Source organism: Ochlerotatus camptorhynchus, unplaced genomic scaffold, assembly GCF_037179485.1.
Source record: "Ochlerotatus camptorhynchus isolate MF236.1 unplaced genomic scaffold, CSIRO-AGI_Acam_v1.1 ptg000040l, whole genome shotgun sequence".
Lineage (NCBI taxonomy): Eukaryota > Metazoa > Arthropoda > Insecta > Diptera > Culicidae > Ochlerotatus > Ochlerotatus camptorhynchus.
The window spans coordinates 2,593,019-2,617,340 of record NW_027040531.1 but is presented as its reverse complement, the minus strand read 5'-3'; the positions used below and the strand labels follow the sequence as shown (position 1 = coordinate 2,617,340).

At 42.4% G+C, this 24,322-nt stretch overlaps 2 protein-coding genes and 1 pseudogene across 2 annotated transcripts in view; 1 reads left to right on the top strand and 2 right to left on the bottom strand.

Moving 5' to 3' along the window:
• LOC135713054 (transcription factor hamlet) overlaps positions 1 to 24,322 on the top strand; it is a 287,914-nt gene that overhangs the window by 261,243 nt on the left and 2,349 nt on the right. The gene's annotated exons all lie outside the window — the stretch shown is intronic.
• Positions 2,530 to 5,111, bottom strand: LOC135712595 (prostasin-like; annotated as a pseudogene).
• Positions 14,958 to 17,306, bottom strand: LOC135712607 (prostasin-like). Its single transcript, XM_065235560.1, has 4 exons — positions 17,066 to 17,306; positions 15,913 to 17,008; positions 15,251 to 15,853; positions 14,958 to 15,190 (listed from the first exon to the last, which is right to left on the bottom strand). Exons 1-4 carry the CDS (start codon positions 17,127 to 17,129, stop codon positions 15,169 to 15,171), a joined length of 1,785 nt encoding a protein of 594 aa, XP_065091632.1. The 5' UTR covers positions 17,130 to 17,306; the 3' UTR covers positions 14,958 to 15,168.

The following is a 24,322-nucleotide window of genomic DNA, read 5'->3' as shown; positions in this document are numbered from 1 at the left end:
ATGTTACGAACGAATTGACTCTAGGACTCAGTACATACTTGTTTAAAAAATAAATAAATTTAAAAAACATTCATTGATGTAAAAACTATGAAACTAATGTTCTGCCCGACAACAACTCAGCAGCACGAGACTCCTTGAACTGTGTCTCAGAGTCGGCGCACTACTGGGCAAACTGGAGGGGCTACGCGGATTAAAAGGCACTCAAGCTTTCAATTAAACTAAAACACAACGCGGATCAATTTAAACACTGTATTTCTGCAATTACCGATAGTGTGGATTGTGTGGTGTTGTGTTCGATTTTCTTGGCACATACCCTTGATGACGATGGTGACTACGACGACTGCAGACCAGCGAGCGCTCGCTGTGGTTCCGGAAAGATCCTTAAAGGCCGATCTTGTCGGCAAGATGGCGGTACCACCGCTCGGTGAAATTGCGGTACAATTCCGGCAATGGCGGACGAAGCGAGGCTGACCGAACGTCGGCCGTAGTGCGATGGCGGGTTGGTTTTACCGGGCTGGTATAGCGGTTTGTGGAGATGGTTCCGATGCACAGGCGCTTCCTTCTGACGAAGCCGGTCGACGACGGCAAGGCCGCCCTCTGTCGAACCGGGAAGGGAAATTCTCCTTGGCGTTTAGGGCCTTCAGACCGAGAACAATGTCCTTTACGGTTAGGTCAAGGTAACTCAATGTCACCTAGACCGTAGCGTGCAATGGCGGTCCTTGACTCGCCAACCAGAAAACCATTTGATTGGTTGAAAAGAAAGGTCCTGAATCAGCTGAATTGGTGATTTCCACTTCACCTTGATTCACTACGCACTGTATTCTGCTAAAATGTATTCCACAGACACTTCTGGTCTACACGCTCGCCTGAGATAAAGTGAACGATGGCCGTTCTCTAAGCATCGTAAAACCCTTCAGCTCATCACCCGTGACTCCGTGTCACCATTTTGCCGCGGCCATGCGCGCCTTATTCAGCAGTCGGCCGTTAAGCATGGCCGTATCGTCTGCCCAGTGGGTTTCACCGCAAGTGTTACAGAAATTTATTTGAATGCTCGATCACATGGTGCATATTTAAAATATTGTATTAAAACTTTGTAACAGAACGGTTACAACTATTTAGAATATACTTAAAAAAGTATCAATGTAACGCCGTTTTACCGTACCAAGAATATTTATTGGAGGGATTATAAGCTAAAACGTTCTGCTATTCGCGATCAATTACGAAAGTTCGCATATTGTGCAAAATTGTGCACTCCATTTTTGTGTGTGGTTTTTTTTAGCGTTCTGATGAAAACCCTACCCTAACAACCTTGAAAATTTACTCAAAACTCTTTACAGGATTTAGAGATCATTTCAGAATTCTCCTAAAATAAGCTTGAGATTCTCTTTGGGAGTCCCTAAAAAAAGGAATCTATAACAGTCTAGAAATTCTCAATCAATCAGATCAATCCAAAAAAGCCTGAAATTCATCCTTAGATTTTCCTCGAAGCATCCATAATTTAATTTTAAATTCACTTGCATTCTCTTTAGAATTCCCAAGCAATTCATCTAACCATTTTCTTGAAATTTTGTTCACAATTGTCTTGGAGTTGATTCCTACATTCTTTTGAAATTTCCGTAAAACTCTCTAAAAATTCGTTTCATGATGCCCTTGGAATTACCTTAAAATTATTCTCGGAAATCCCCTATAGATACTTGCTCGGGAAGGCACTATTCGATTTCCATTCATTGGACTTGTTTCCGTAGTGCTAAAAGAATTCCATGGAGGCTATCGAGGTATGCCTTGGTGATCTTTTAAATTTGCTTTACAGATCATCCTGTATTTCACAGAACCTTGAACCGTCAAGATCTAGAATCTCCTAGGTGTGCCGAAGAGATCCTTCCCTGAAGCTGTAGAATGCAAAAATCGTCACGAAGAAACTGTGCATGTCTACGGGCTTTAAGGTCTGTTTACATATGTGCTGGTTGATAATGCTGATTAACCAAAATTGGTGTATTCCGATTCAAGTTTGTGCTAGAAATTGATGCACCAATGTTAATCAGTACCGAAATAATGGTTTAGATCATGCTAATAACCATGGGTTTGCGAACGACAGGCTCACTAGCACGTGTACCAGCACAAGTGTAAACACCCCATTATGCGGTGTTTGCACTTTTGCTTTTTGCTCAACCACTTCATCCAACTAGCCCTGTTTACATTATGCTGGCTACTTTTTAGTACAATCCTAGAACACTAGCGCTAGCTCACCAGCACAGATGTAGACATCCCATTAACCAAGAGGAGTTTCGATGACAAGTATGTAAACTCTTTGGACTTACCCATTATGTCCTATGGATTTGCCCTGGAAGCCTTTCAAGACTCATCCACAAGGCCCTGTTCAAGCTAATCTGCTGACTTCAGAGGTGGCAACAGTACATATTTTTGGAAAACAATCGTCCAGAGTAAAACAAAAAAACCAGCACACGAGCGGTCATGTATTTCTACATTACAAGCAAACGGCGGAGATAGAGAAAAGGAAAAATGTCGTAGCCCATTATTTTTCAAACAGTTTATTGGAATTACATTTTAGCTGCAAGCTTGCGTGTGACAGTAAATTATCAACTCCTTTATTTACGCATAATTTTAACATCTATGCTTATGAGTGGTTAGTATTTAATCTTATCTTATAAACCCATGCAATAAACAACAAATAAATGCTATAATTAGCCAGAAATCAGCAAAATTATACAGGACATAACATGCTGGTCTTATCTGCTTCATTGTGCGAAAATGTTCTGTCGCCTGCAGAAAACTGTTTAGACATGTCATGACATTTTTTCCACTTGCCAGTTGGTGTTTGTGTGTCTTCTCTTTGGTCATTGCGCAAAGTATCAAATGTTGAGGAAAAAACGTTAAACTCCAGTACTCGTGCCTGAACTACACGTTCGGATAAATTTTCCTACGAAGCATTTCAAATAGCAATATCAACCATTTTTAATTCAAATCTCAAAGCATTACCTTTCATTCTTCTTCACCTTCCGCTGGATCCAATCAGCATAATGCACCACATTGGTGAACACATCCGAGAACTCATACCGCCAACAGTTGCTGTGACCAAAGCTGGATATCGCCGCCAGGAAGTACCGCCCCTCGAACGGACCATCCCGCACATACTGGAACGGAGCCGAACCCATATAGTGCGAGCAGTTCTCGCTGTCGTCGTCATGCGAATAAGTACTGCACACCTGGCCCCCCGTCGAATCTAGTGAGATATTTTCTTCCGCGTAAATGCTTTGGCAATAGCTGAAATCGTCCAACTCAACTATGGTCCGGCGAGTCAATGGTTTCTCCTTGCGGAAGTTCTTCTTCCAACCGATGATGGTACATTGATTGGGCGGCGGCAGGATCGACATTTTTGGCGATAAACAGATTGGGTTGGCAGTCGTCGGATGTTCCAGTTTTATTAGGGCAATATTGTTGGCGAACTTCGGATTGTTGAAGTTAGAATGTACAAAAGTTCGTCGCACGAGGATACGGGTAGTCGTCGTCCAAGTGGTTTCTCCGTCGATTTCGAAGGTACCGTTTACCGTGTCGAGTCGATAGTCGTTCAGACGGACCGAGCGGCTAAAATCACATCAAGGGTTGATTACATTGAATATGTAGATGAACACGTCTGTACTTACATAATGGAAAGTCGTTTCTCTTTAACACAATGAGCGGCTGTCACGAGGAAGCTAGGATGAATCAAAACTGCATGGCAGGTGTCTTCCAGCACTCGAGTTTTCCTATTCATGTACTCGATGACAGCCAACCAAGGGTACTGATTGAGGTAGCCCTTTTTTTCTTCAGGTGTTCCAGACGGATATGTATCCTTTCCACAGCTCGAAATGTTTAAAAGGTTGGTCTGATTTCCAGAATCTCCTGGTGGCCGTGAACTGGGCGGAAGTTCTATTATGTCTTCCTCGATTTCAATACTGGTTGTTATATTTGCTGCTGATATGATCCACTTGGTGTAATACGATGCGTCTGTGAACACCAAAAAGCTGTTTGCATCTACATTAAGCGTGTCCGGAATCAACTTGGTAGTACTAACGATGCCTCGTAGAACCCAATGCTGGCCGTTTTGGAGGAACATGCCTCCTCCGCTGTCTCCCGGAGCTGCATGTGTTCCATTGCGATACCCTGCGCAGAACGTTTTTGGCTCAAAGTAAAACTTAGAGTAATGACTAGGATCACTGTCGATGCACTCCTTTTTGGACACGATCGGCATAGTAGCTTCGTTCAGCTCTTGTGGTTCTCCAAAAGTTTCATTCAATCCCCATCCAATTATATATCCTACCTGAGACACAATCTTACTCAGCGTAGTGTCACCTTGCCACAGACAAATCGGCTGTACGTAGCTGTTGAATTCAATTTCAGTATGTATACAACTTCATCAAGGCTATATCATCTTCGAATGTTCCTTCATTGTACCCCTCATGACGTATGATTTTGTCTATTTTATGCTGCTGCACATGCATGTCATTTGCATCCAGATTGTTGCATCCTACCTTGATGTAAACGCGGTCTGCTGGAATTCGTTGCTTTTCATTGTCATCGATCGTGCAATGAGCGGCCGTAATCACAAATTGCTCAGTCAAAATCGTCACACCACAAGCATACCTCGTTGAGCGTCCATTTCGAAGGAACATGGCACCGTGCCAAGGCCAAGCTCCCGCTAATGCCTTATATCCATGGCTAATCAACTGCTGAACGACCATTTTCTTTTCTCCGCAAGTTCCAGCTGAAACGAGAATCAACCATAATTACGCACTATTCGATAATATTTCTCAGAACCTACCGGCATCTGCTCTGGCAGCGAGCAAACTCAGCGCTAGCACAATTCCAAATGCGAACACTCTCATGATCAACGAAAGACTGATCTCGACGACGATGGGAACATTCAGTGGAGCAAAGAATTTCGGGGATTCCGTCCTGAGAAACCGATGATAACGGTACGAACAAAACAAGGACCAAGTCTACCTTCAAGACTCTGGAACCAATGGCAGTGCTACTGGCTTCCAGATAAGAGAAAACCGTCGATGACTGAACAGTGGCTTTGTGCGCTGCAAGACCAATTCCCACGGCAGTTATACCCACTGCTGGCTGCTGATGAGTGTGCGACAACAAACAGATAACGACTGCTTGATTCGTACTTACTTGTATTTATGTTGTTTGCATGTATGACTTATCAAGTGATACAGATGCGTCTTTTCAACTTTAATTCTTTTGAAATGTATAGGTCATTAGGTCTCCTTAATATGAAAAGACCTGGGATTGATTCCACATCTTTCTGCTTAGTAAGCAAAAATGGCTGTATAAGGCAGCCGAGTCTCTCATATCATAACACAACGCTTGCGATCAATTTGGTGCTATATTCATTTAAAGTCAACGGTGGTGCGACCAACGAACTTTTAAAACCAAAAACTAAAAGCTAAAAAAAACTTAAGCCTACATTTAACTCTACTTTTACGCGACGTTAATTGATTTGGTCTTTCCACAAGATGAGAACAGAACCCATCAAACTTCCACATTGTTCAGGCTACCGTGCCCCCTACATCACAACAAGCTACGATCGACGTAAAAAAATTCAAACACTTTCCCGACATAATGAACTAGCGGCGCCGGTGGTGTAGTGGTAAGCGTGATTACCTCTCACCCCAGCAGACCTAGGTTCAATCCCAGTCGACGCCGCCGGAATTTTCTGAATGTCATTTGCAATGAAAGATCTCACGCGATATTTACAGAGATACTTCTGCCACTATCACCGGATGAGAAAACGATGACAGAGATTTTCTTCAAAATCTCATCGATTTTTTTGTCATGACAGAACGTGACAGTGTTGTGATCATCGTAATTACTAGCTCATTTATTGCTAGTAAAGTTACTTGTACCAAAGAAATCTTAATCATATAATCAATCAACCGATTACATGTGGTTACTTGCTTAAATTCATCTAAATCAGTTAGAAATATTGATGTCAAACCCGCATAAGAATTTTTGCGTGCTTGATCATTGAAAAATGACAAGATAGCTAATGATAGGTAGGATAATGAGAAGACCTGTTTTCTCATTGTCACATAACGGCTATGATATTTACCAGCTCTGTGTGAGGCATAACATCTCTGATCATGGGTCCCCGGTTCATGAGTTGATGGGTTAATAGGTAGGGTGCAGGTTTGGGAACTGCCTCTCCTGGCGTCGGTAGCATTGGTGCTCAGCACGGAAAACAAGATTATTTTTTTTCCTTTTGTTTGATATTTCCGTCGATCTTGTTTTCCGTGCTGAGCACCAATGCCACCGACGTGCCTGGAAGGCAGCTCCCACACCTGGACCCTACCTATCGACCCATCAACTTATGAACCGGGGACCAGCGGCTTTACTTCCCATCTGAAGGAAGGCGTGATCAGAGATGTTATGCCTCAGAACATCCCTGCGGCGCCGACCGGGATTAAACCCAGGCCTGCTGGGGTGAGAGGTAATCACGCTTACTACTACACCACCGGCAACGGAAAACAAATCAAATGAGAGAGACAAACACAATGAACTTAATTTCATTTGAGCTAGATAAGATAAAACAAAATAATTATTCTAACCGCCGGGTAAAAGGGGTTGTTTTTAATTTGGAACAACCTCACCAAATTCAACCAACATGGAAGCACCAGCAAGACCTTTCCGTTACTGACAACAGCAATAAATGTTTAACGATCACCACAGCCCTTCTTACTACCACAAACACCATCAAAACTCAATACAAATGTAAAAACTTCATACCCTACAGTCAATATCGAGTATTTTATAGCCATTACTGGGTACTTCGCTGCTACCGTGTACACGTTCATTTCATTGGCCTGCGTCGGCGGACCCAGGTTCGCGATAAAAATGGCCCTACAGGCGAGTGCAACAATCGATTTGAGTTCATGCACTAACTAAAATTTTACAGGTGAGTTAGGCAATGTTTATTAAAAATGAACACTTCATGAATTATGAATAATGAACATTTAGTGATCATGATTAGTAAACATTACCCCACTCTCCTGTCAAATTTTAGTTAGTGTATGAACTCAAATCCACCGGTGCACTCGTCCACAGGCCCATCATTCCCTGCTCCAACCACCTGCTATCGTGTCTCCCGGAATCATACGACGGATTGATAATGGCGCTCAAGTCGACCAGATGCGGATCTGACGGTCGATTTTGTGAAGGGAAAGTTGTTGGACGAAGAAAGACGTCGTGTGGAGAACGCTTCACTTAGTGAGAAAGCGCTAGCGACCGTTTCCTGGAAGAAGTAACCTGCACTGAAAAAAGTTTTCACTTAGTTTCTATTAGGAACGCACATAGTATTTTTTCAAAAACAAAAACAATGATTTTTACCTGAATATCACATAGCATTAGAAATTCTATATGAGAAATCATATAGATTTCATTGGACACATAATGTGCATGTGATTTAGTGGTGCAATTTCCAATTATGGGATCACATGAAAGTTATGTGTAATTCACATGGATATTTTCCACTGGTTGTGTGATTTATTTTATGAGTGTGCGGAAAAGCAATTAGTGAAGAAAGAGAAAGTATGCCATTATTGCAAGAAGGAGGGGTACTTCCGGCGTGATTGTCGAAAGATGGCACAGGATCGTGCGCAGAAGGAGAATTCTCAGCACGCAAATATCGCTGTTAAATTGGAGTCTGGAGGAGAGTTGTGTCTTGCTGCTGGAGTGTGGTACGTTTACTCAGGTGCCACTTCCCACATGACGAACAACTCTGACATTCTGGAAGAGCTGGATGATTCGAAAGCGACGACCATTAGTCTGGCCGTGGTTGGTCAACGGAAAGGTGGTCTGTACCATCTGAAGCAATTGTCAGAACGGGTGTTCTTGGTAGACCCAAAGCACGATGAACTGTGCCAGCACTTGTGGCATCGTAGGTTCGGACACAGAGATGTACAAGCGGTGCTGAAGATAATGCGTGAGGACCTGGGACATGGGTTGAAGATAGGCTCTTGTGAAGTGCGCTCGATTTGTGGTTGCTGCTGTGAGGGGAAGATGTCGAGAGGTTCTTTTCCGAAGGCGTCTACGACAAGTTCGACTGCTATTGGAGACCTGATTTATGTCGACCTGGGAGGTCCAATGGAAGTAGCAACACCAAGAAGTAATCGTTTTACATTGCATTGGTGGATGACTACAGCCGTTACTCCGTCGTATACCCTCTCCAGGGGAAGTCCGATGCTGAGGAGAAAATCCGTGAGTATTGCGTATTATTAGAAAATCAGTTTGGTCGATACCCAAAATGTATTTGATCTGATGGGAGTGGCGAATTTTCTAGGGCTTCGTTGATGGAGTTTCTCGCCGAGAAAGGGATCGCGGTACAGCGAACGGCACCGTATTCACCACAACAGAACTGTGTGGTAGAGCGCAAGAACAGATACCTTGTAGAGATGATGCGATGCATGTTAACGGAAGCGGAACTTGATAAGCGGTTCTGGGTGTAGAGTTTAGGATTAGAGTGTTCAGAAGCTTGGATAGGATTTGAGAGAGCAAGCAAGATGTAGAGAGAGATAGAATGCGGGGTTGTAGGTAGCAGTTTCATCTAGCTAGGGGATTGAGGATTGGAAGGTACAAGTGGTTGGTTGTGAAATACAAGTGTTGTGGAAATAAACCAAACATAACAGGAACGTGTTTCTTATTAAAATATCATAACCCATGTTATAGAGGTAAGATTCTACACTGGGGTGAAGCGATTTGCACTGCAAATTATTTGCAGAATCGTTTACCATCGGCTTCGATCGATCGAACCCCGTATGAATTGTGGTGCGGGAAGAAACCATCGTATGCGCATCTCAGGATTTTTGGTTCAGAAGCGTTTGTCCACGTTCTGAAGGTAAAGTGGCGTAAGCTTGACATGAAGGCCGGAAAGCTGGTGTTTGTTGGGTATGAAAAAGGACGGAAGGCGTACCGATTACTATGTCACAATCAGCAGAGACGCAAAGTTTCTTGAGGTGTGTACCGTGAAGGAGGCTGTCCTTCGGGAACCTGTAGTTACAGTGACAGGAGTGGTTGAAGTTCCGTTAGCGTTGCCCTCGAAAGAGGAGGAGCAGCTGGTTGAAGCACCGGGTCAGGAATTTGAGTCTGATGCGGAGCCTGATGATTCTCGGTACGATAGTGCTTCTGAAGGTGATCGTTCATTCCACGGGTTTCCATTGGATGAAGTAGCGGGGCGTTCGATGCGGTCTACGAAGGGAAAACCACCATGTAGGTTGATAGAGGAAATTTTCGTTGCTGAAAGCGTTCTTGAGGAGGAGTCCGAACCCAGGAACTTGCACGAAGCCCTTACCTGTGGAAAGAAGAAGGAATTGAGATCAGCTATGTTGGAAGAATTGAAGTCACATTCGGACAACGATACGTGGGAACGTGTTGATTTGCCACCCGATCGGAAAGCGGTAGGATCCCGTTGGGTCTTCAAAGCGAAGAAAAATGCAGCTGGTGACGTGACGAAATACAAGGCTCGTCTTGTGGCTCAGGGATACTCCCAGAAGTACGGCGAAGATTGATGAAGTATTTGCTCCAGTAACCAGGTACACGACTCTGCGAGCTCTTCTAGCTTTGGCGAGTAGCAGGAAAATTACATTGAAACATTTTGACGTTAAAACCGCTTACTTATATGGCAAACTATATCAGGAGTTGTTCATGAAAGTTGAAAGGAGCACAAGGTGTGTCTGTTGAAGAAAAGCATTTATGGCCTCAAACAGTCGGCCAGATGCTGGAATCAACGACTGGATGGTGTTCTACAGGAAATGGGCTTTCGTCCAAGTGCAGCTGATCCCTGTTTATACACAAAAGTAGTGAACGGCAAATGGGTGTATCTGCTAGTGTATGTAGATGACATAATGGTTGGCTGCGAAGATGAATTTCAGATTGAGTTAGTGTACAAAGCACTGAAGAAACAGTTCGAGATTACCAATCTTGGTGAAGTAAATTCTTTCCTGGTTCTGGAGATTGGACATGAAAATGGGAAGTACAGCGTTTCTCTCAAGGGTTATATCGTGCGAGTTGTGGAGAAGTTTGGCCTTCGAAATGCGAAGGGAGCCAAATCGCCAATGGAAACCGGTTACATAAGGAAGGATGAAACAAGTTCGTTACTACCGGATGCTACGATGTACAGAAGTTTGGTCGGCGCGCTTCTTTATATAGCGGTGTGCGCAAGACCGGATATTGCGGCATGCGTTGCGATACTTGGCCGAAAGGTGAGTGCGCCTACAGAAGCGGACTGTGTGGCTGCCAAAAGAGTGGTGCGTTACCTGAAAACTACGAAAGACTGGAGGTTGAATTTTAATACCGATGAGATCTAATTGGCCATTCCGATGCCGATTGGGCTAGTGATATTGAAACACGCAAGTCTACAACTGGTTTCGCGTTCCATTATGCCGGTGGAGCAGTTTCTTGGGTTAGCCCAAGACAGAATTGTGTCACGCTTTCATCAATGGAGTCGGAATATGTGTCACTGAGTGAAGCAAGCCAGAAGCTGGTATGGTTGCTGAGTCTGTTTAAAGGTCTTGGTGTGCAACAAGGTGGTCCGGTAACTATTCGTTTGGACAACCAAAGTTGTATCAAGTTTGTCGGTGCAGAAAGGTCTACTCGTCGATCCAAGCATATCGAAACAAGGCAATACTACGTAAAGCAGCTGTTTGAAGACAAGGTGGTGGATCTAGAGTACTGTTCAACGGAAAATATGGTGGCTGATATTTTTACTAAGCCATTGGGTACCATCAAGCATCACAAGCTGGCTGGAATGCTAGGTCTATCATCGTGAGCAAAACATGTTCGTTGAGGAGGAGTGTTAAAGGTGCAACGATCGTCCTAATAACGTACCAGTGTAATATGTGTACCAGTCTATTAGCTGTCTACCAGCCACTGAGCGAGATGCGCCATTTTATTTAAGAAAGTGTACTCGTTGTAAGCGCATCGTTAAAGAGAATAAATCTAATTTACTGTATTACAAAAAAAAACTCTTGGCCTTTCATTTCACTGGAACCTCATCCCAAGAAACCAATCTTAGAGCCATTCCCCCTATATGTTTAAAAAATGAAATGGGAAATTTCACTCCTATGTTCCTATAGAAATGTGATCTAGAACTTAAATTTCAATGGAAACCCTGAAAAACGCAACTTTTAAGTTGGAATATCCAAATGAAACTAAGATGAACAGCCAAGTAGGCTAATCATTTTAAATGTTAAATCAATGTACAATCATAATCAACAGAAATATACGTATTTTTACTACTACTAGGTACTACTACTACTACTGCAAGATTTCTGGGATAGTGAAATCACTTTTTTCCCTCCCACAAACACCCCGTTTCCTTATGTAAAATGATGGATGTGCGTTCACAAAACGCACGAAATCTTATAGAAAGAGCAATATTTAGTAAAACTTTTTTACTCAAGCGCTAGATAAAATATGTACCGTAAAACGGATAACGTTGATAGTATAATGTAATGATTTGATTTCCTCTCCAAATTGGAAACATTGGCTCCATATAGTAACTTGGGGTATTTCCTTTGATATCGTATATAGTTTTTCTACAGTAAATGTTACATGTTTTCCAAATATATTGAAAAACAATTTTCTTGTGTTTTGCCTGTTTGAAAAAGCACTCAAACCATCACTTATGATATGTATTTCCGATATATCCATCACAATTTAAATGTTGTCTTCTTACGTCTTATGATGTTTTCTGAATGTATAGTCATTCAAAGTGTCATATATGTTCAACTGAATTGTTTGAGTTTCCGTCATGTTTTTCTACATTCATCAAGCATTATCAAAGCTAAATCAAAATACTGATGTTCGTTCACAAGACCAAAAATTTTCCTTGTTATGTTACATGTTACGAACGAATTGGCTCTAGGACTCAGTACATACTTGTTTAAAAAATAAATAAATTTAAAAAACATTCATTGATGTAAAAACTATGAAACTAATGTTCTGCCCGACAACAACTCAGCAGCACGAGACTCCTTGAACTGTGTCTCAGAGTCGGCGCACTACTGGGCAAACTGGAGGGGCTACGCGGATGAAAAGGCACTCAAGCTTTCAATTAAACTAAAACACAACGCGGATCAATTTAAACACTGTATTTCTGCAATTACCGATAGTGTGGATTGTGTGGTGTTGTGTTCGATTTTCTTTGCACATACCCTTGATGACGATGGTGACTACGAAGACTGCAGACCAGCGAGCGCTCGCTGTGGTTCCGGAATGATCCTTAAAGGCCGATCTTGTCGGCAAGATGGCGGTACCACCGCTCGGTGAAATTGCGGTACAATTCCGGCAATGGCGGACGAAGCGAGGCTGACCGAACGTCGGCCGTAGTGCGATGGCGGGTTGGTTTTACCGGGCTGGTATAGCGGTTTGTGGAGATGGTTCCGATGCACAGGCGCTTCCTTCTGACGAAGCCGGTCGACGACGGCAAGGCCGCCCTCTGTCGAACCGGGAAGGGAAATTCTCCTTGGCGTTTAGGGCCTTCAGCCCGAGAACAATGTCCTTTACGGTTAGGTCAAGGTAACTCAATGTCACCTAGACCGTAGCGTGCAATGGCGGTCCTTGACTCGCCAACCAGAAAACCATTTGATTGGTTGAAAAGAAAGGTCCTGAATCAGCTGAATTGGTGATTTCCACTTCACCTTGATTCACTACGCACTGTATTCTGTTGAAATGTATTCCACAGACACTTCTGGTCTACACGCTCGCCTGAGATAAAGTGAACGATGGCCGTTCTCTAAACATCGTAGAACCCTTCAGCTCATCACCCGTGACTCCGTGTCACCATTTTACCGCGGCCATGCGCGCCTTATTCAGCAGTCGGCCGTTAAGCATGGCCGTATCGTCTGCCCAGTGGGTTTCACCGCAAGTGTTACACAAATTTATTTGAATGCTCGATCACATGGTGCATATTTAAAATATTGTATTAAAACTTTGTAACAGAACGGTTACAACTATTTAGAATATACTTAAAAAAGTATCAATGTAACCCCGTTTTACCGTACCAAGAATATTTATTGGAGGGATTACAAGCTAAAACCAAGGTTGCAAAGACTCATTTCAGCTAAAACAATATTTTTCTAAATTATGAAATAATTAGATGCCATGATCAAATTTTGAATTGGTAGTATACAAGAAGAGGTTGCAAAGAATGTGTTTGACATATTAAACCTGTTTATTTCACTTCATGAGAGTCACAATCAGCGATTTTTCACAAACTCACTCACTCACTCACTCACTCACTCAGCGATCAGCAAATCGCTGATTGTGACTCATAGAAAGCAAAATTTACAGGTTTTATGTTTCAAACACCTCTTCTTGTAAGTTACAAGTAAAACATACCATCATACCATCTTTTGGTTTTATTATTCCGAAAAACATTATTTTAGCTGAAATGAGTCTTTGCAACCTTGGCTAAAACGTTCTGCTATTCGCGATCAATTACGAAAGTTCGCATATAGTGCAAAATTGTGCACTCCATTTTTGTGTGTGGTTTTTTTTAGCGTTCTGATGAAAACCCTACCCTAACAACCTTGAAAATTTACTCAAAACTCTTTACAGGATTTAGAGATCATTTCAGAATTCTCTTTGGGAGTCCATAAAAAAAGGTATCTATAACAGTCTAGATATTCTCAATCAATGAGATCAATCCAAAAGAGCATGAAATTCATCCTTAGATTTTCCTCGAAGCATCCATAATTCAATTTTAAATTCACTTGCATTCTCTTTAGAATTCCCAAGCAATTCATCTAACAATTTTCTTGAAATTTTGTTCACAACTGTCTTGGAGTTGATTCCTACATTCTTTTGAAATTTCCGTAAAACTCTATAAAAATTCGTTTCATGATGCCCTTGGAATTACCTTAAAATTATTCTCGGAAATCCCCTATAGATACTTGCTCGGGAAGGCACTATTCGATCTCCATTCATTGGACTTGTTTCCGTAGTGCTAAAAGTATTCCATGGAGGCTATCGAGGTATGCCTTGGTGATCTTTTAAATTTGCTTTACAGATCATCCTGTATTTCACAGAACCTTGAACCGTCAAGATCTAGAATCTCCTAGGTGTGCCGAAGAGATCCTTCCCTGAAGCTGTAGAATGCTAAAATCGTCACGAAGAAACTGTGCATGTCTACGGGCTTCAAGGTCTGTTTACATATGTGCTGGTTGATAATGCTGATTAACCAAAATTGGTGTATTCCGATTCAAGTTTGTGCTAGAAATTGATGCACCTATGTTAATCAGTACCGAAATAATGGTTTAGATCATGCTAATAACCATGGGTTTGCGAACGACAGGCTCACTAGCACGTGTACCAGCACAAGTGTAAACACCCCATTATGCGGTGTTTGCACTTTTGCTTTTTGCTCAACCACTTCATCCAACTAGCCCTGTTTACATTATGCTGGCTACTTTTTAGTACAATCCTAGAACACTAGCGCTAGCTCACCAGCACACATCCCATTAACCAAGAGGAGTTTCGATGACAAGTATGTAAACTCTTTGGACTTACCCATTATGTCCTATGGATTTGCCCTGGAAGCCTTTCAAGACTCATCCACAAGGCCCTGTTCAAGCTAATCTGCTGACTTCAGAGGTGGCAACAGTATATATTTTTGGAAAACAATCGTCCAGAGTAAAACAAAAAACCAGCACACGAGCGGTCATGTATTTCTACATTACAAGCAAACGGCGGAGATAGAGAAAAGGAAAAATGTCGTAGCCCATTATTTTTCAAACAGTTTGTTGAAATTACATTTTAGCTTCAAGCTTGCGTGTGACAGTAAATTATCAACTCCTTTATTTACGCATAATTTTAACATCTATGCTTATGAGTGGTTAGTATTTATTCTTATCTTATAAACCCATGCAATAAACAATAAATAAATGCTATAATTAGCCAGAAATCAGCAAAATTATACAGGACATAACATGCTGGTCTTATCTGCTTCATTGTGCGAAAATGTTCTGTCGCCTGCAGAAAACTGTTTAGACATGTCATGACATTTTTTCCACTTGCCAGTTGGTGTTTGTGTGTCTTCTCTTTGGTCATTGCGCAAAGTATCAAATGTTCAGGAAAAAACGTTAAACTCCAGTACTCGTGCCTGGACTACACGTTCGGATAAATTTTCCTACGAAGCATTTTAAATAGCAAATATCAACCATTTTTAATTCAAATCTCAAAGCATTACCTTTCATTCTTCTTCACCTTCCGCTGGATCCAATCAGCATAATGCGTCACATTGGTGAACACATCCGAGAACTCATACCGCCAACAGTTGCTGTGACCAAAGCTGGATATCGCCGCCAGGAAGTACCGCCCCTCGAACGGACCATCCCGCACATACTGGAACGGAGCCGAACCCATAAAGTGCGAGCAGTTCTCGCTGTCGTCGTCATGCGAATAAGTACTGCACACCTGGCCCCCCGTCGAATCTAGTGAGATATTTTCTTCCGCGTACTTGCTTCGGCAAGATCCGAAATCGGTCAACTGAACCACATTGCGAATCATTGGTTTCTCCTTGCGGGAGTTCTTCTTCCAACCGATGATGCTAAATTTCTTGGCCGGCGGCAGGGTCGACGATTTTGGCGATAAACAGATAGGGTTGGCAGACGTCGGACGTTCCAATTTTATTAGGGCAATATTGTTGGCGAACTTTGGATTGTTGTAGTTTGGATGTACGGAAATTCCTCGCACGGGAATACGGGTTGCCGTCGTCCTAGTGGTTTCTCCGTCGATTTCAAAGATATCGTTTACCGTGTCGAGTTGATAGTCGTTCAGACGCACCGACTGGCTAAAATCACATCAAGGGTTGATTACATTGAATATGTAGAAGAACACGTCTGTACTTACATAGTGGAAAGTCGTTTCTTTTGAACACAATTAGCGGCTGTCACGAGGAAGCTAGGATGAATCAAAACTGCATGGCAGGTGTCTTCCAGGACTAGAGTGTTCGTATTGATATACTCGATGACAGCCAACCAAGGGTACTGATTAAGATAGCCCTTTTCTTCTTCAGGTGTTCCAGACGGATATGTATCCTTTCCACAGCTCGCAATGTTTAGAAGGTTGGCCTGATTTTCAGAATCTCCAGGTTGCCGTGAACTGGGCGGAAGTTCTATTATGTCTTCCTCGATTTCAAATTTGGTTGTTATATTTGCTTCTGATGTGATCCAGCGGGTGTAATACGATGCGTCTGTGAACACCACAAAGCTGTTTGCCTCTAAATGAAGCGTGTTCGGATGCGCCTTCGTAGAACTGACGATGCCTCGCAGAGCCCAATGCTGGCCAAGACGGAGAAACAGGCCTCCTCCGCTGTCTCCCTGAGCTGCATGTGTTCCATTGAGATACCCTGCGCAGAACGTTTTTGGCTCAAAGTAAAACTTCGAGTAATGACTGGGATCACTGTCGATGCACTCCTTTTTGGACACAATCGGCGCAGCAGCTTCGTTCAGCTCTTGTGGTAATCCATGATTTTCATTATATCCCCATCCAATTATATATCCTACCTGAGACACAATCTTACTCAGCGTAGTGTCACCTTGCCACAGACAAATCGGCTGTACGTAGCTGTTGTATTCAATATCAGTATACAGCTTCATCAAGGCTATATCATCTTCGAATGTTCCTTCATTGTACCCCTCATGACGTATGATTTTGTCTATATTGTGCTGTTGCACATGCCTGTCAGGTGCATCCAGATTGGTTACTCCTACCTTGATGTAAACGCGATCTGCTGGAATTCGTTGCTTTTCATTTGGATCGAAGGTGCAATGAGCGGCCGTAATCACAAATTGCTCAGTCAAAATCGTCACACCGCAAGCATACGACGTTGACCGTCTATAGCGATGGAACATGGCACCGTGCCAAGGCCAAGCTCCCGCTACTGCCTTATATCCATGGTGAATCAGCTGCTGAACAACCGTCTTCTTTTCTCCGCAAGTTCCAGCTGAAACGAGAATCAACCATAATTACGCACTATTCGATAATATTTCTCAGAACCTACCGGCATCTGCTCTGGCAGCGAGCAAACTCAGCGCTAGCACAATTCCAAATGCGAACACTCTCATGATCAACGAAAGACTGATCTCGATTACGATGGGAACATTCAGTGGAGCAAAGAATTTCGGGGATTCCGTCCTGAGAAACCGATGATAACGGTACGAACAAAACAAGGACCAAGTCTACCTTCAAGACTCTGGAACCAATGGCAGTGCTACTGGCTTCCAGATAAGAGAAAACCGTCGATGACTGAACAGTGGCTTTGCGCGCTGCAAGACCAATTCCCAATTCCCTGCTGATTAGTGTGCGACAACAAACAGATAACGACTGCATGACTACGTACATACTTGCTAAGTTGTATTAATGTAGTTTACATGTATGTGGCACAGATGTGTTTTTTCAACTTTAATTCTTTTGAAATTTATAGGTCTAAAGGTCTCCTTAATATGAAAGGACCTGGGATTAGACTGGCTCACATTTATATGGGGGAATTTTTTTATCATTTTTTTTTTCAACGGGTCAATCCCTAGAAAACCACTCTTTGAAAATTTCAGCTCATTCGGATGTAACACGAGCTGGCGCTTTTGATTTAAAATTTATATGGGGATATTGGTTGGAATGAATGGAGGAATAACATTCCTTCACTCTTAACGTATCAACAAGATTACCACTAAAATAAAAGTTCATATTTTCCACAGGCCAACATCCAGGCTCGTGTCTTTTAGTGCGATAACCACTATCTGAATGTTTCAGCTCATTTTGACGTTACACGAGCTGGCGCTTTATGTTTAATGTTTCTATAGCAGATTTCTTTGAAATTTTCATATACAAAATGCTCATATACATTCTAAAGCGAATATCTCAATAAAACTAACTGGATTCAAGATGCAATCTTCAACAAAGTTGTTGCTCATTAATGAACTACTAGTTTTGAAAATCTGAACTAAATCGAGAAAAAGGTAACTTTTCTAAGATCCTTAGAGTGCAGGTGTGTCACTTTTTCATGTATTTTATCCATCGTACATGACGTTTCATAACACCGGGCCCAGGATGGAGCCTTGTGGCAACCTGATCTATACAAGGTATGGAGATCTAGCCCTGACGTATGTGTTGGTAGAGGGAAAAATGTAAACTTTGCGGGAGATGATGGTGACGACGTCATAACACTCTAAAGGAAATTTGCGAAATAAGAAGTAAAACAAAATCTAGCTATTTTTCCATGATGATTTTGCCTCGGATTTTGCTTGATTGTATTCTTTTGTAAAGTCGCCGCGAAATATCAGCTAGCAATTTTTATTTTATGATAACTCCTTACTTGAAAACAGGCAAAAACTCACAAACAGGCTGCTTTTTCATGGTATACAGTGTGATAATTCTATTATCAATAAATTATCTCAACATTTAGTGGCAGACCATTCATAAATTTTGGTAACATAGGGGAAATGACGGCTTCGGCATGACAGACTATTTTGGGCAACCCAAATTGAAACGCTAATTTCACAGGATTTTCTTACGAAAACACTTCGCTGAATGCATTAAAACGATTCTTTAGGCTTTCAGCTTAAATTTGATTATATTTTTACCACTGAGAAAAAGCAAACTAGCAGGGTTTTCTTGAAATGAAACACACGCACTATAAAATGCTGCTGATTTCGAGTTGCCGATGAAAACGCAGCTGTTTAGCACGCAGCTCAAATAGAAAGCTTGCCGAATAAAAAGATGTTGCCCACAATAGTCGCTCTCACTAGAGAAGATTGGAGCTTTGTAAAAGCGTTTCAAAACAGTTTTTGACAATTCTTTCGACTGAAATTGTTAGGGCAGCTGGCAGCAAAAGATTGCAAAAAAAAAACCAATATTGCATACGTGTGCGTTCCTTATAGAAAGTTGGTCGCTGCTTAGATTGCCGAGAATACGTATATTCCCCTATCTAAATTCTATAATCCATATTAATTTTTCTATGCAAGCGCCGATCGAAACAAACGCTATGACGTCACTACAAGGGTGATTGAGTGAACGAAAGAAACGAATCGTGCGAAGCGGAATGAAAGCCGAGTGAAAAACGAAGTGCACCAATACATTCAGGCCTACAATTCTACACCTTGTATAGACCAGGTTGGCCTTGTGCAGACCCCCTTCACTCTTTGGAATTTATAGAGACAGATAACAGCGCCAAACGGTTTTAAACGAGACAACGTTGAACTGCTGCGTCGGAAGAAAACACGCACACCAACATCTATGTACGAACCCACACATCTGAGCGGACGGTGTCATCACTCATCGTAATCATTCAGTTTCGGCTACTCCCGTTTGCGTTTGTTTTCACCGGTGTTGTCAAATATTTCCTACGCATGCTGCGTTGGCATATTATATTACGTTTAGCAATGATTTCGATACTTTACATTTCCAGTGGCTGGGGTGTTGGGGTTTTTTCCCATGTTTACTTCTATGCTTATTAAGATTACATATGTTGAAGAACAGCTCCGCAAATCATCGATTACTGTTAGAGATTTGAATCTTACTGATTCGATTGGTAAAAGTGGACCGTACACGATTGCTTTTATTGACAATACATTCTATATTGACGTCAATAAAGGGTGATACGGTCAAAATTTGGTCAATATCAACTTGACGTATTTCTTTCAATTTTGCATTTAAAAAACCTGAACACCCCTCATTTTGAAGGTGTGTGTGTGTAGAATGTTGCTCCTATTTTGATTTTGGAATTCACTCTTCAGTTGTCAAAATGCCGTCCAAGCAAGAAGAGCAGCGTATCAAAATTTTGCTTGCGCATCGCGAAAATCCGAGCTACTCGCACGCAAAGTTGGCAAAATCGCTAAAAGTTGCCAAATCAACCGTTACAAATGTAATTAAAGTGTTTGGGGAACGTTTGTCGACAGCCAGGAAGTCTGGATCGGGGGAAAATCGAAAACCGGAAGCCGCTGAGACGACAAAGAGAGTTGCCGGTAGTTTCAAGCGAAACCCTAACCTCTCTCTCCGAGATGCCGCAAATAAGCTGGGTGTATCGTCTACAACCGTGCATCGAGCCAAAAAACGAGCCGGACTATCGACTTACAAGAAGGTAGTGACTCCAAATCGCGATGATAAACAAAATACGACGGCCAAAGCGCGATCCCGGAGGCTGTACACGACGATGCTGACGAAGTTTGACTGCGTGGTAATGGACGACGAAACCTACGTCAAAGCCGACTACAAGCAGCTTCCGGGACAGGAGTTTTATATGGCAGATGTTTTCAAGCACATGAAACTGTCAAAGTTCGCAAAGAAATATCTGGTTTGGCAAGCCATCTGTACCTGTGGCTTGAAAAGCAGCATTTTCATAGCTTCCGGGACTGTCAACCAAGAAATTTACGTGAAAGAGTGTTTGAATAAACGTCTGCTGCCTTTCCTGAAGAAACACGGTTGTTCCGTACTGTTTTGGCCGGATTTGGCATCTTGCCATTACGGTAAAAAGGCCATGGAGTGGTACACCGCCAACAACGTGCAGGTGGTTCCCAAGGACAAGAACCCTCCCAACACGCCAGAGCTCCGCCCAATTGAGAAATACTGGGCTATTGTCAAGCGGAACCTAAAGAAGACCAAAAAAACTGCTAAGGGCGAGCAGCAGTTCAAGGCAAACTGGCTTTCTGCGGCGAAGAAGGTGGACAAGGTGGCTGTGCAAAATCTGATGGCAGGGGTCAAGCGTAAGGCCCGGCAATTCGGATTTGGAAAAGCGGAAGCCTAACTGAATATTTTTCCTGAATTTTATACTAATTGAACTTGAAAAAGAAATTTAATTTGATTTTTTAAATAAACGATTTCACCGATTTACACGCGTTTTCCCTTGACCAAATTTTGACCGTATCACCCTTTAGTTTTATTGCTAGGGAACTTTCTTTTGGGATCGTCTTTTCTTCATACAATTCTCATTATTCATACTATATTAATCATGATCAGTCTTAGAAAATGTTATATGTTCTAGATTTGCTTGTTATTCATATCTTATGCATTACAGCTCGCGAGAGGTCGTCTCAGCGGCTTCCGGTTTTCGATTTCCCCCCGATCCAGACTTCCTGGCTGTCGACAAACGTTCCCCAAACACTTTAATTACATTTGTAACGGTTGATTTGGCAACTTTTAGCGATTTTGCCAACTTTGCGTGCGAGTAGCTCGGATTTTCGCGATGCGCGAGCAAAATTTTGATACGCTGCTCTTCTTGCTTGGACGGCATTTTGACAACTGAAGAGTGAATTCCAAAATCAAAATAGGAGCAACATTCTACACACACACACCTTCAAAATGAGGGGTGTTCAGGTTTCTTAAATGCAAAATTGATAGAAATACGTCAAGTTGATATTGACCAAATTTTGACCGTATAACCCTTTATTACTCTGTGCTAATATGAGTTATTTAATAATGGGCATCCATACTCAGAAACTATACCCGACCTCAACAAACTGTACCGAAATCAGAACAGCTATACTACTCGGTAAGATTTTGGCATTTCTATTTAATTGTATTAAGCTATTTCACAGACACCAGACGTCCAAGTTCGGTCAGAAACTTGTGTAAAGTTAAGTGGAAACGTTGCCGTTACGTGGCGCTAGCATTTCATCTATAAATTTATCACTTTCGACCAATTTGGTGCTAGTATCTGCTGAAAATTGCCACTTGGCGCTACCAGCACTTAGTGTCTAGTGTAAGTTTTGCAACTCCAGCGCCATCATGTTGTCAAAGAGGGTTTTTAAGTGGGGAAGTCGCCGTTAGTGGCGCTTAAGTCGAATAGAAATCTTTACACAAGTTTTTAGAGAAATTTTAAAGCCTCATTGTCGTTTCTCTGTGGCTATCTTATATCGAGCTCTTTTCAATAATTGCAACATGTGAATAGTTTAACATTGTTCTAGAGCCAAATTGGTTTTGAAGTAAGGTCAAACTACAAACGAACAGCTCAGCCGCTCTGAACCCTATGAAAATTATGCTTTCCCAATATGGTACATTTTCTCCCTATAAACCTGTCATTTCTAGCCTATCTGAACTATTTAATAAATGGAAACCATAACATGGGTTACGCTCCTCCTAAGCGGGCCCTCCGCATCCTATCTCTGTCTTATCTTATATACATTGGAAATGACGTTCAATCAAATAAACCCATACCCCACTCACTTGGCCAGGCTTCAGAATCGTCCAGTGGGCAGTGCGCTCTACACTCCATGTTTGCTTTCTTTCAAATTTACCCCAAATTTTATATTTTACCCTTTGGAGTGTTGATTAATCACAATGAAACATTGTGACAGAGCACGGACTTGAGGTTACTAGAGTATTAAATAATCTAGGTCCTAGTTAGGATTATATCTGAAAAATCCAAATTTGGCCAACGCCCACCAAATTTTGCGTATAAAGTGGTAATGATTGAAAATCGAAGCAATCACAAACAAGTAAGAATCTTGCTATCGCAATTTAATGATAATAACTTCGAGGATGATATCGTCCTCTTCCCTCGGCTGATCATCAACGGCCGCGTTGACATCTGTCATGCTGACACCTGTCAGTTATTGAGCCCTGGTGGTAAAGTTGGCGGGGAACTCCCAACAGTTTCAATGTGTAAAGACTTAGGCTCCAATCTCACCGCGGGCAAGTCACGAATGACCTAAAATGTGTTAAACAAATCAGATAAACGATAATCATTAGTTCAACGACAGATGAATTTCAATTAAATTTTAAACAAGACGTAAACAGCAGAACTTCAAGTTAAGTTGCTTTCATTTAAAACGTCTTGACTGCATAATGAAAGCACAATATGATATCAGACTTATGTCGCAACATTTGAAATCAAAATGAGTTTTCATTATGATAGGAACTGCACACTTTAATATCGATTTGCTTTTATTTTGTTAACCGACTTTGCTCGGGAATGCTACCGACGCCAGGGAGGCAGCTCCCACAGCTGAGACCCTGGTGTATAGGCTTACAGGCTCTCAATAAACAACTGTGAAAGTGCTCAAAGAACACTAAGTTGAGAGCAGGCGTAAATTCCCAGCGTGGGGACATTATAAAGTAAAAGAAGATGAAGAAGAACCCGAAAAGCTTTTCTATCGAACAGAGAATCGAAGTCACCACTGCATCATCGTCTTGTTTGTATTGGGTTTTTTTTTTTCTCTGGCCAACCACAGCTAAACCATGCATTAAAATTTCTCAATCAACCAAACTCGGGAAACGAACCCGATTACCTAACCACCAACCAGAATCACCCAGGAAGATCATTACCATAAATTTACAACTCCTCATAAACACGGCAGCGGTTGCGAGCGAGTGGGGAGACCTCAGCTGCCATGCTCAATCCGATCAACCCCAGTCCCGGTGCCAAGCCATTAGGCGCCTCAAATAGATTGAAACGTGCAATCAATTCACAACTGGCCAACAAACAACATACAATCCATGGAGTGCTCGCGCGTGCGCTTGCACGTAAAAAAACAACAACAACAGCCGAGGACCAGAGAGTAATCGCAAACCAATTTGATCATCGTTACTTTCCGCCATGGTCTTTACAAATCATTACGACCTTTCCCCACCCCCAACCATTTCTCTCACTCCGCGAGGTGGTTGATAGCTGATGCTCCTCACTCGACCGAACAACCACCGATCGACCAACGACGACGACTTAACAGAGTCTTCAAAAATTGCTTCAAAAACCACACCAGATAATGATCGAACATCACGATTCCATTTTCGCGTCTTATATTTTTTTTTCGCTGTTGAACCCCCACCCCACACGACTCGTATCACGCGCCAAACTCCGCACGGATCTTTCTAACAACATCACGGAAAACAAACATATAACCCTCGCCCCATCCCGGACTCTAGGAAGATCTGTTTCTGTTGCCGCCGCCGCCGCCGACTGACTGACTGCTGCAGAGCGCTGTGGCAGCCTATTGGAATCACGAATGACGAGGCGCCTCCTCGTGCCCTTCTTTTCTCCAGCGCAGCAGAAGACAACAACAACAGCAACAACACATCAGCAACATTAACAAAAAGAATGATCTCTATTATGCGCTGCTCGCTGCTGCTGGGCAGGGAGAAGCGATCGTCGAGAAGACTTCTCCAGCCGCGGAACAGCTCTTCTGAAGTGGTCTGCAAATAGACACGCCACGCGAGGATCGGGAAATATACTAAATACAATTTTCTACAAAATACGGACTCAACATCTCAGACACCCACGTGCCATCGTTCAAGTGATCCGCGCCGAGTGCCCACCCTCGCCACTCGG

Bases quoted from the DNA above. Each gene is read 5' to 3' on its own strand.
- LOC135712607 (XM_065235560.1), bottom strand. From the start codon at position 17,129: ATGAGAGTGTTCGCATTTGGAATTGTGCTAGCGCTGAGTTTGCTCGCT. The intron at 15,854-15,912 runs GTAAGTACAGAC...ATGTGATTTTAG, and splicing joins AAGAAACGACTTTCCACTAT to CCAGTCGGTGCGTCTGAACG. The intron at 15,191-15,250 runs GTAATGCTTTGA...AATGCTTCGTAG, and splicing joins AAGGTGAAGAAGAATGAAAG to GAAAATTTATCCGAACGTGT.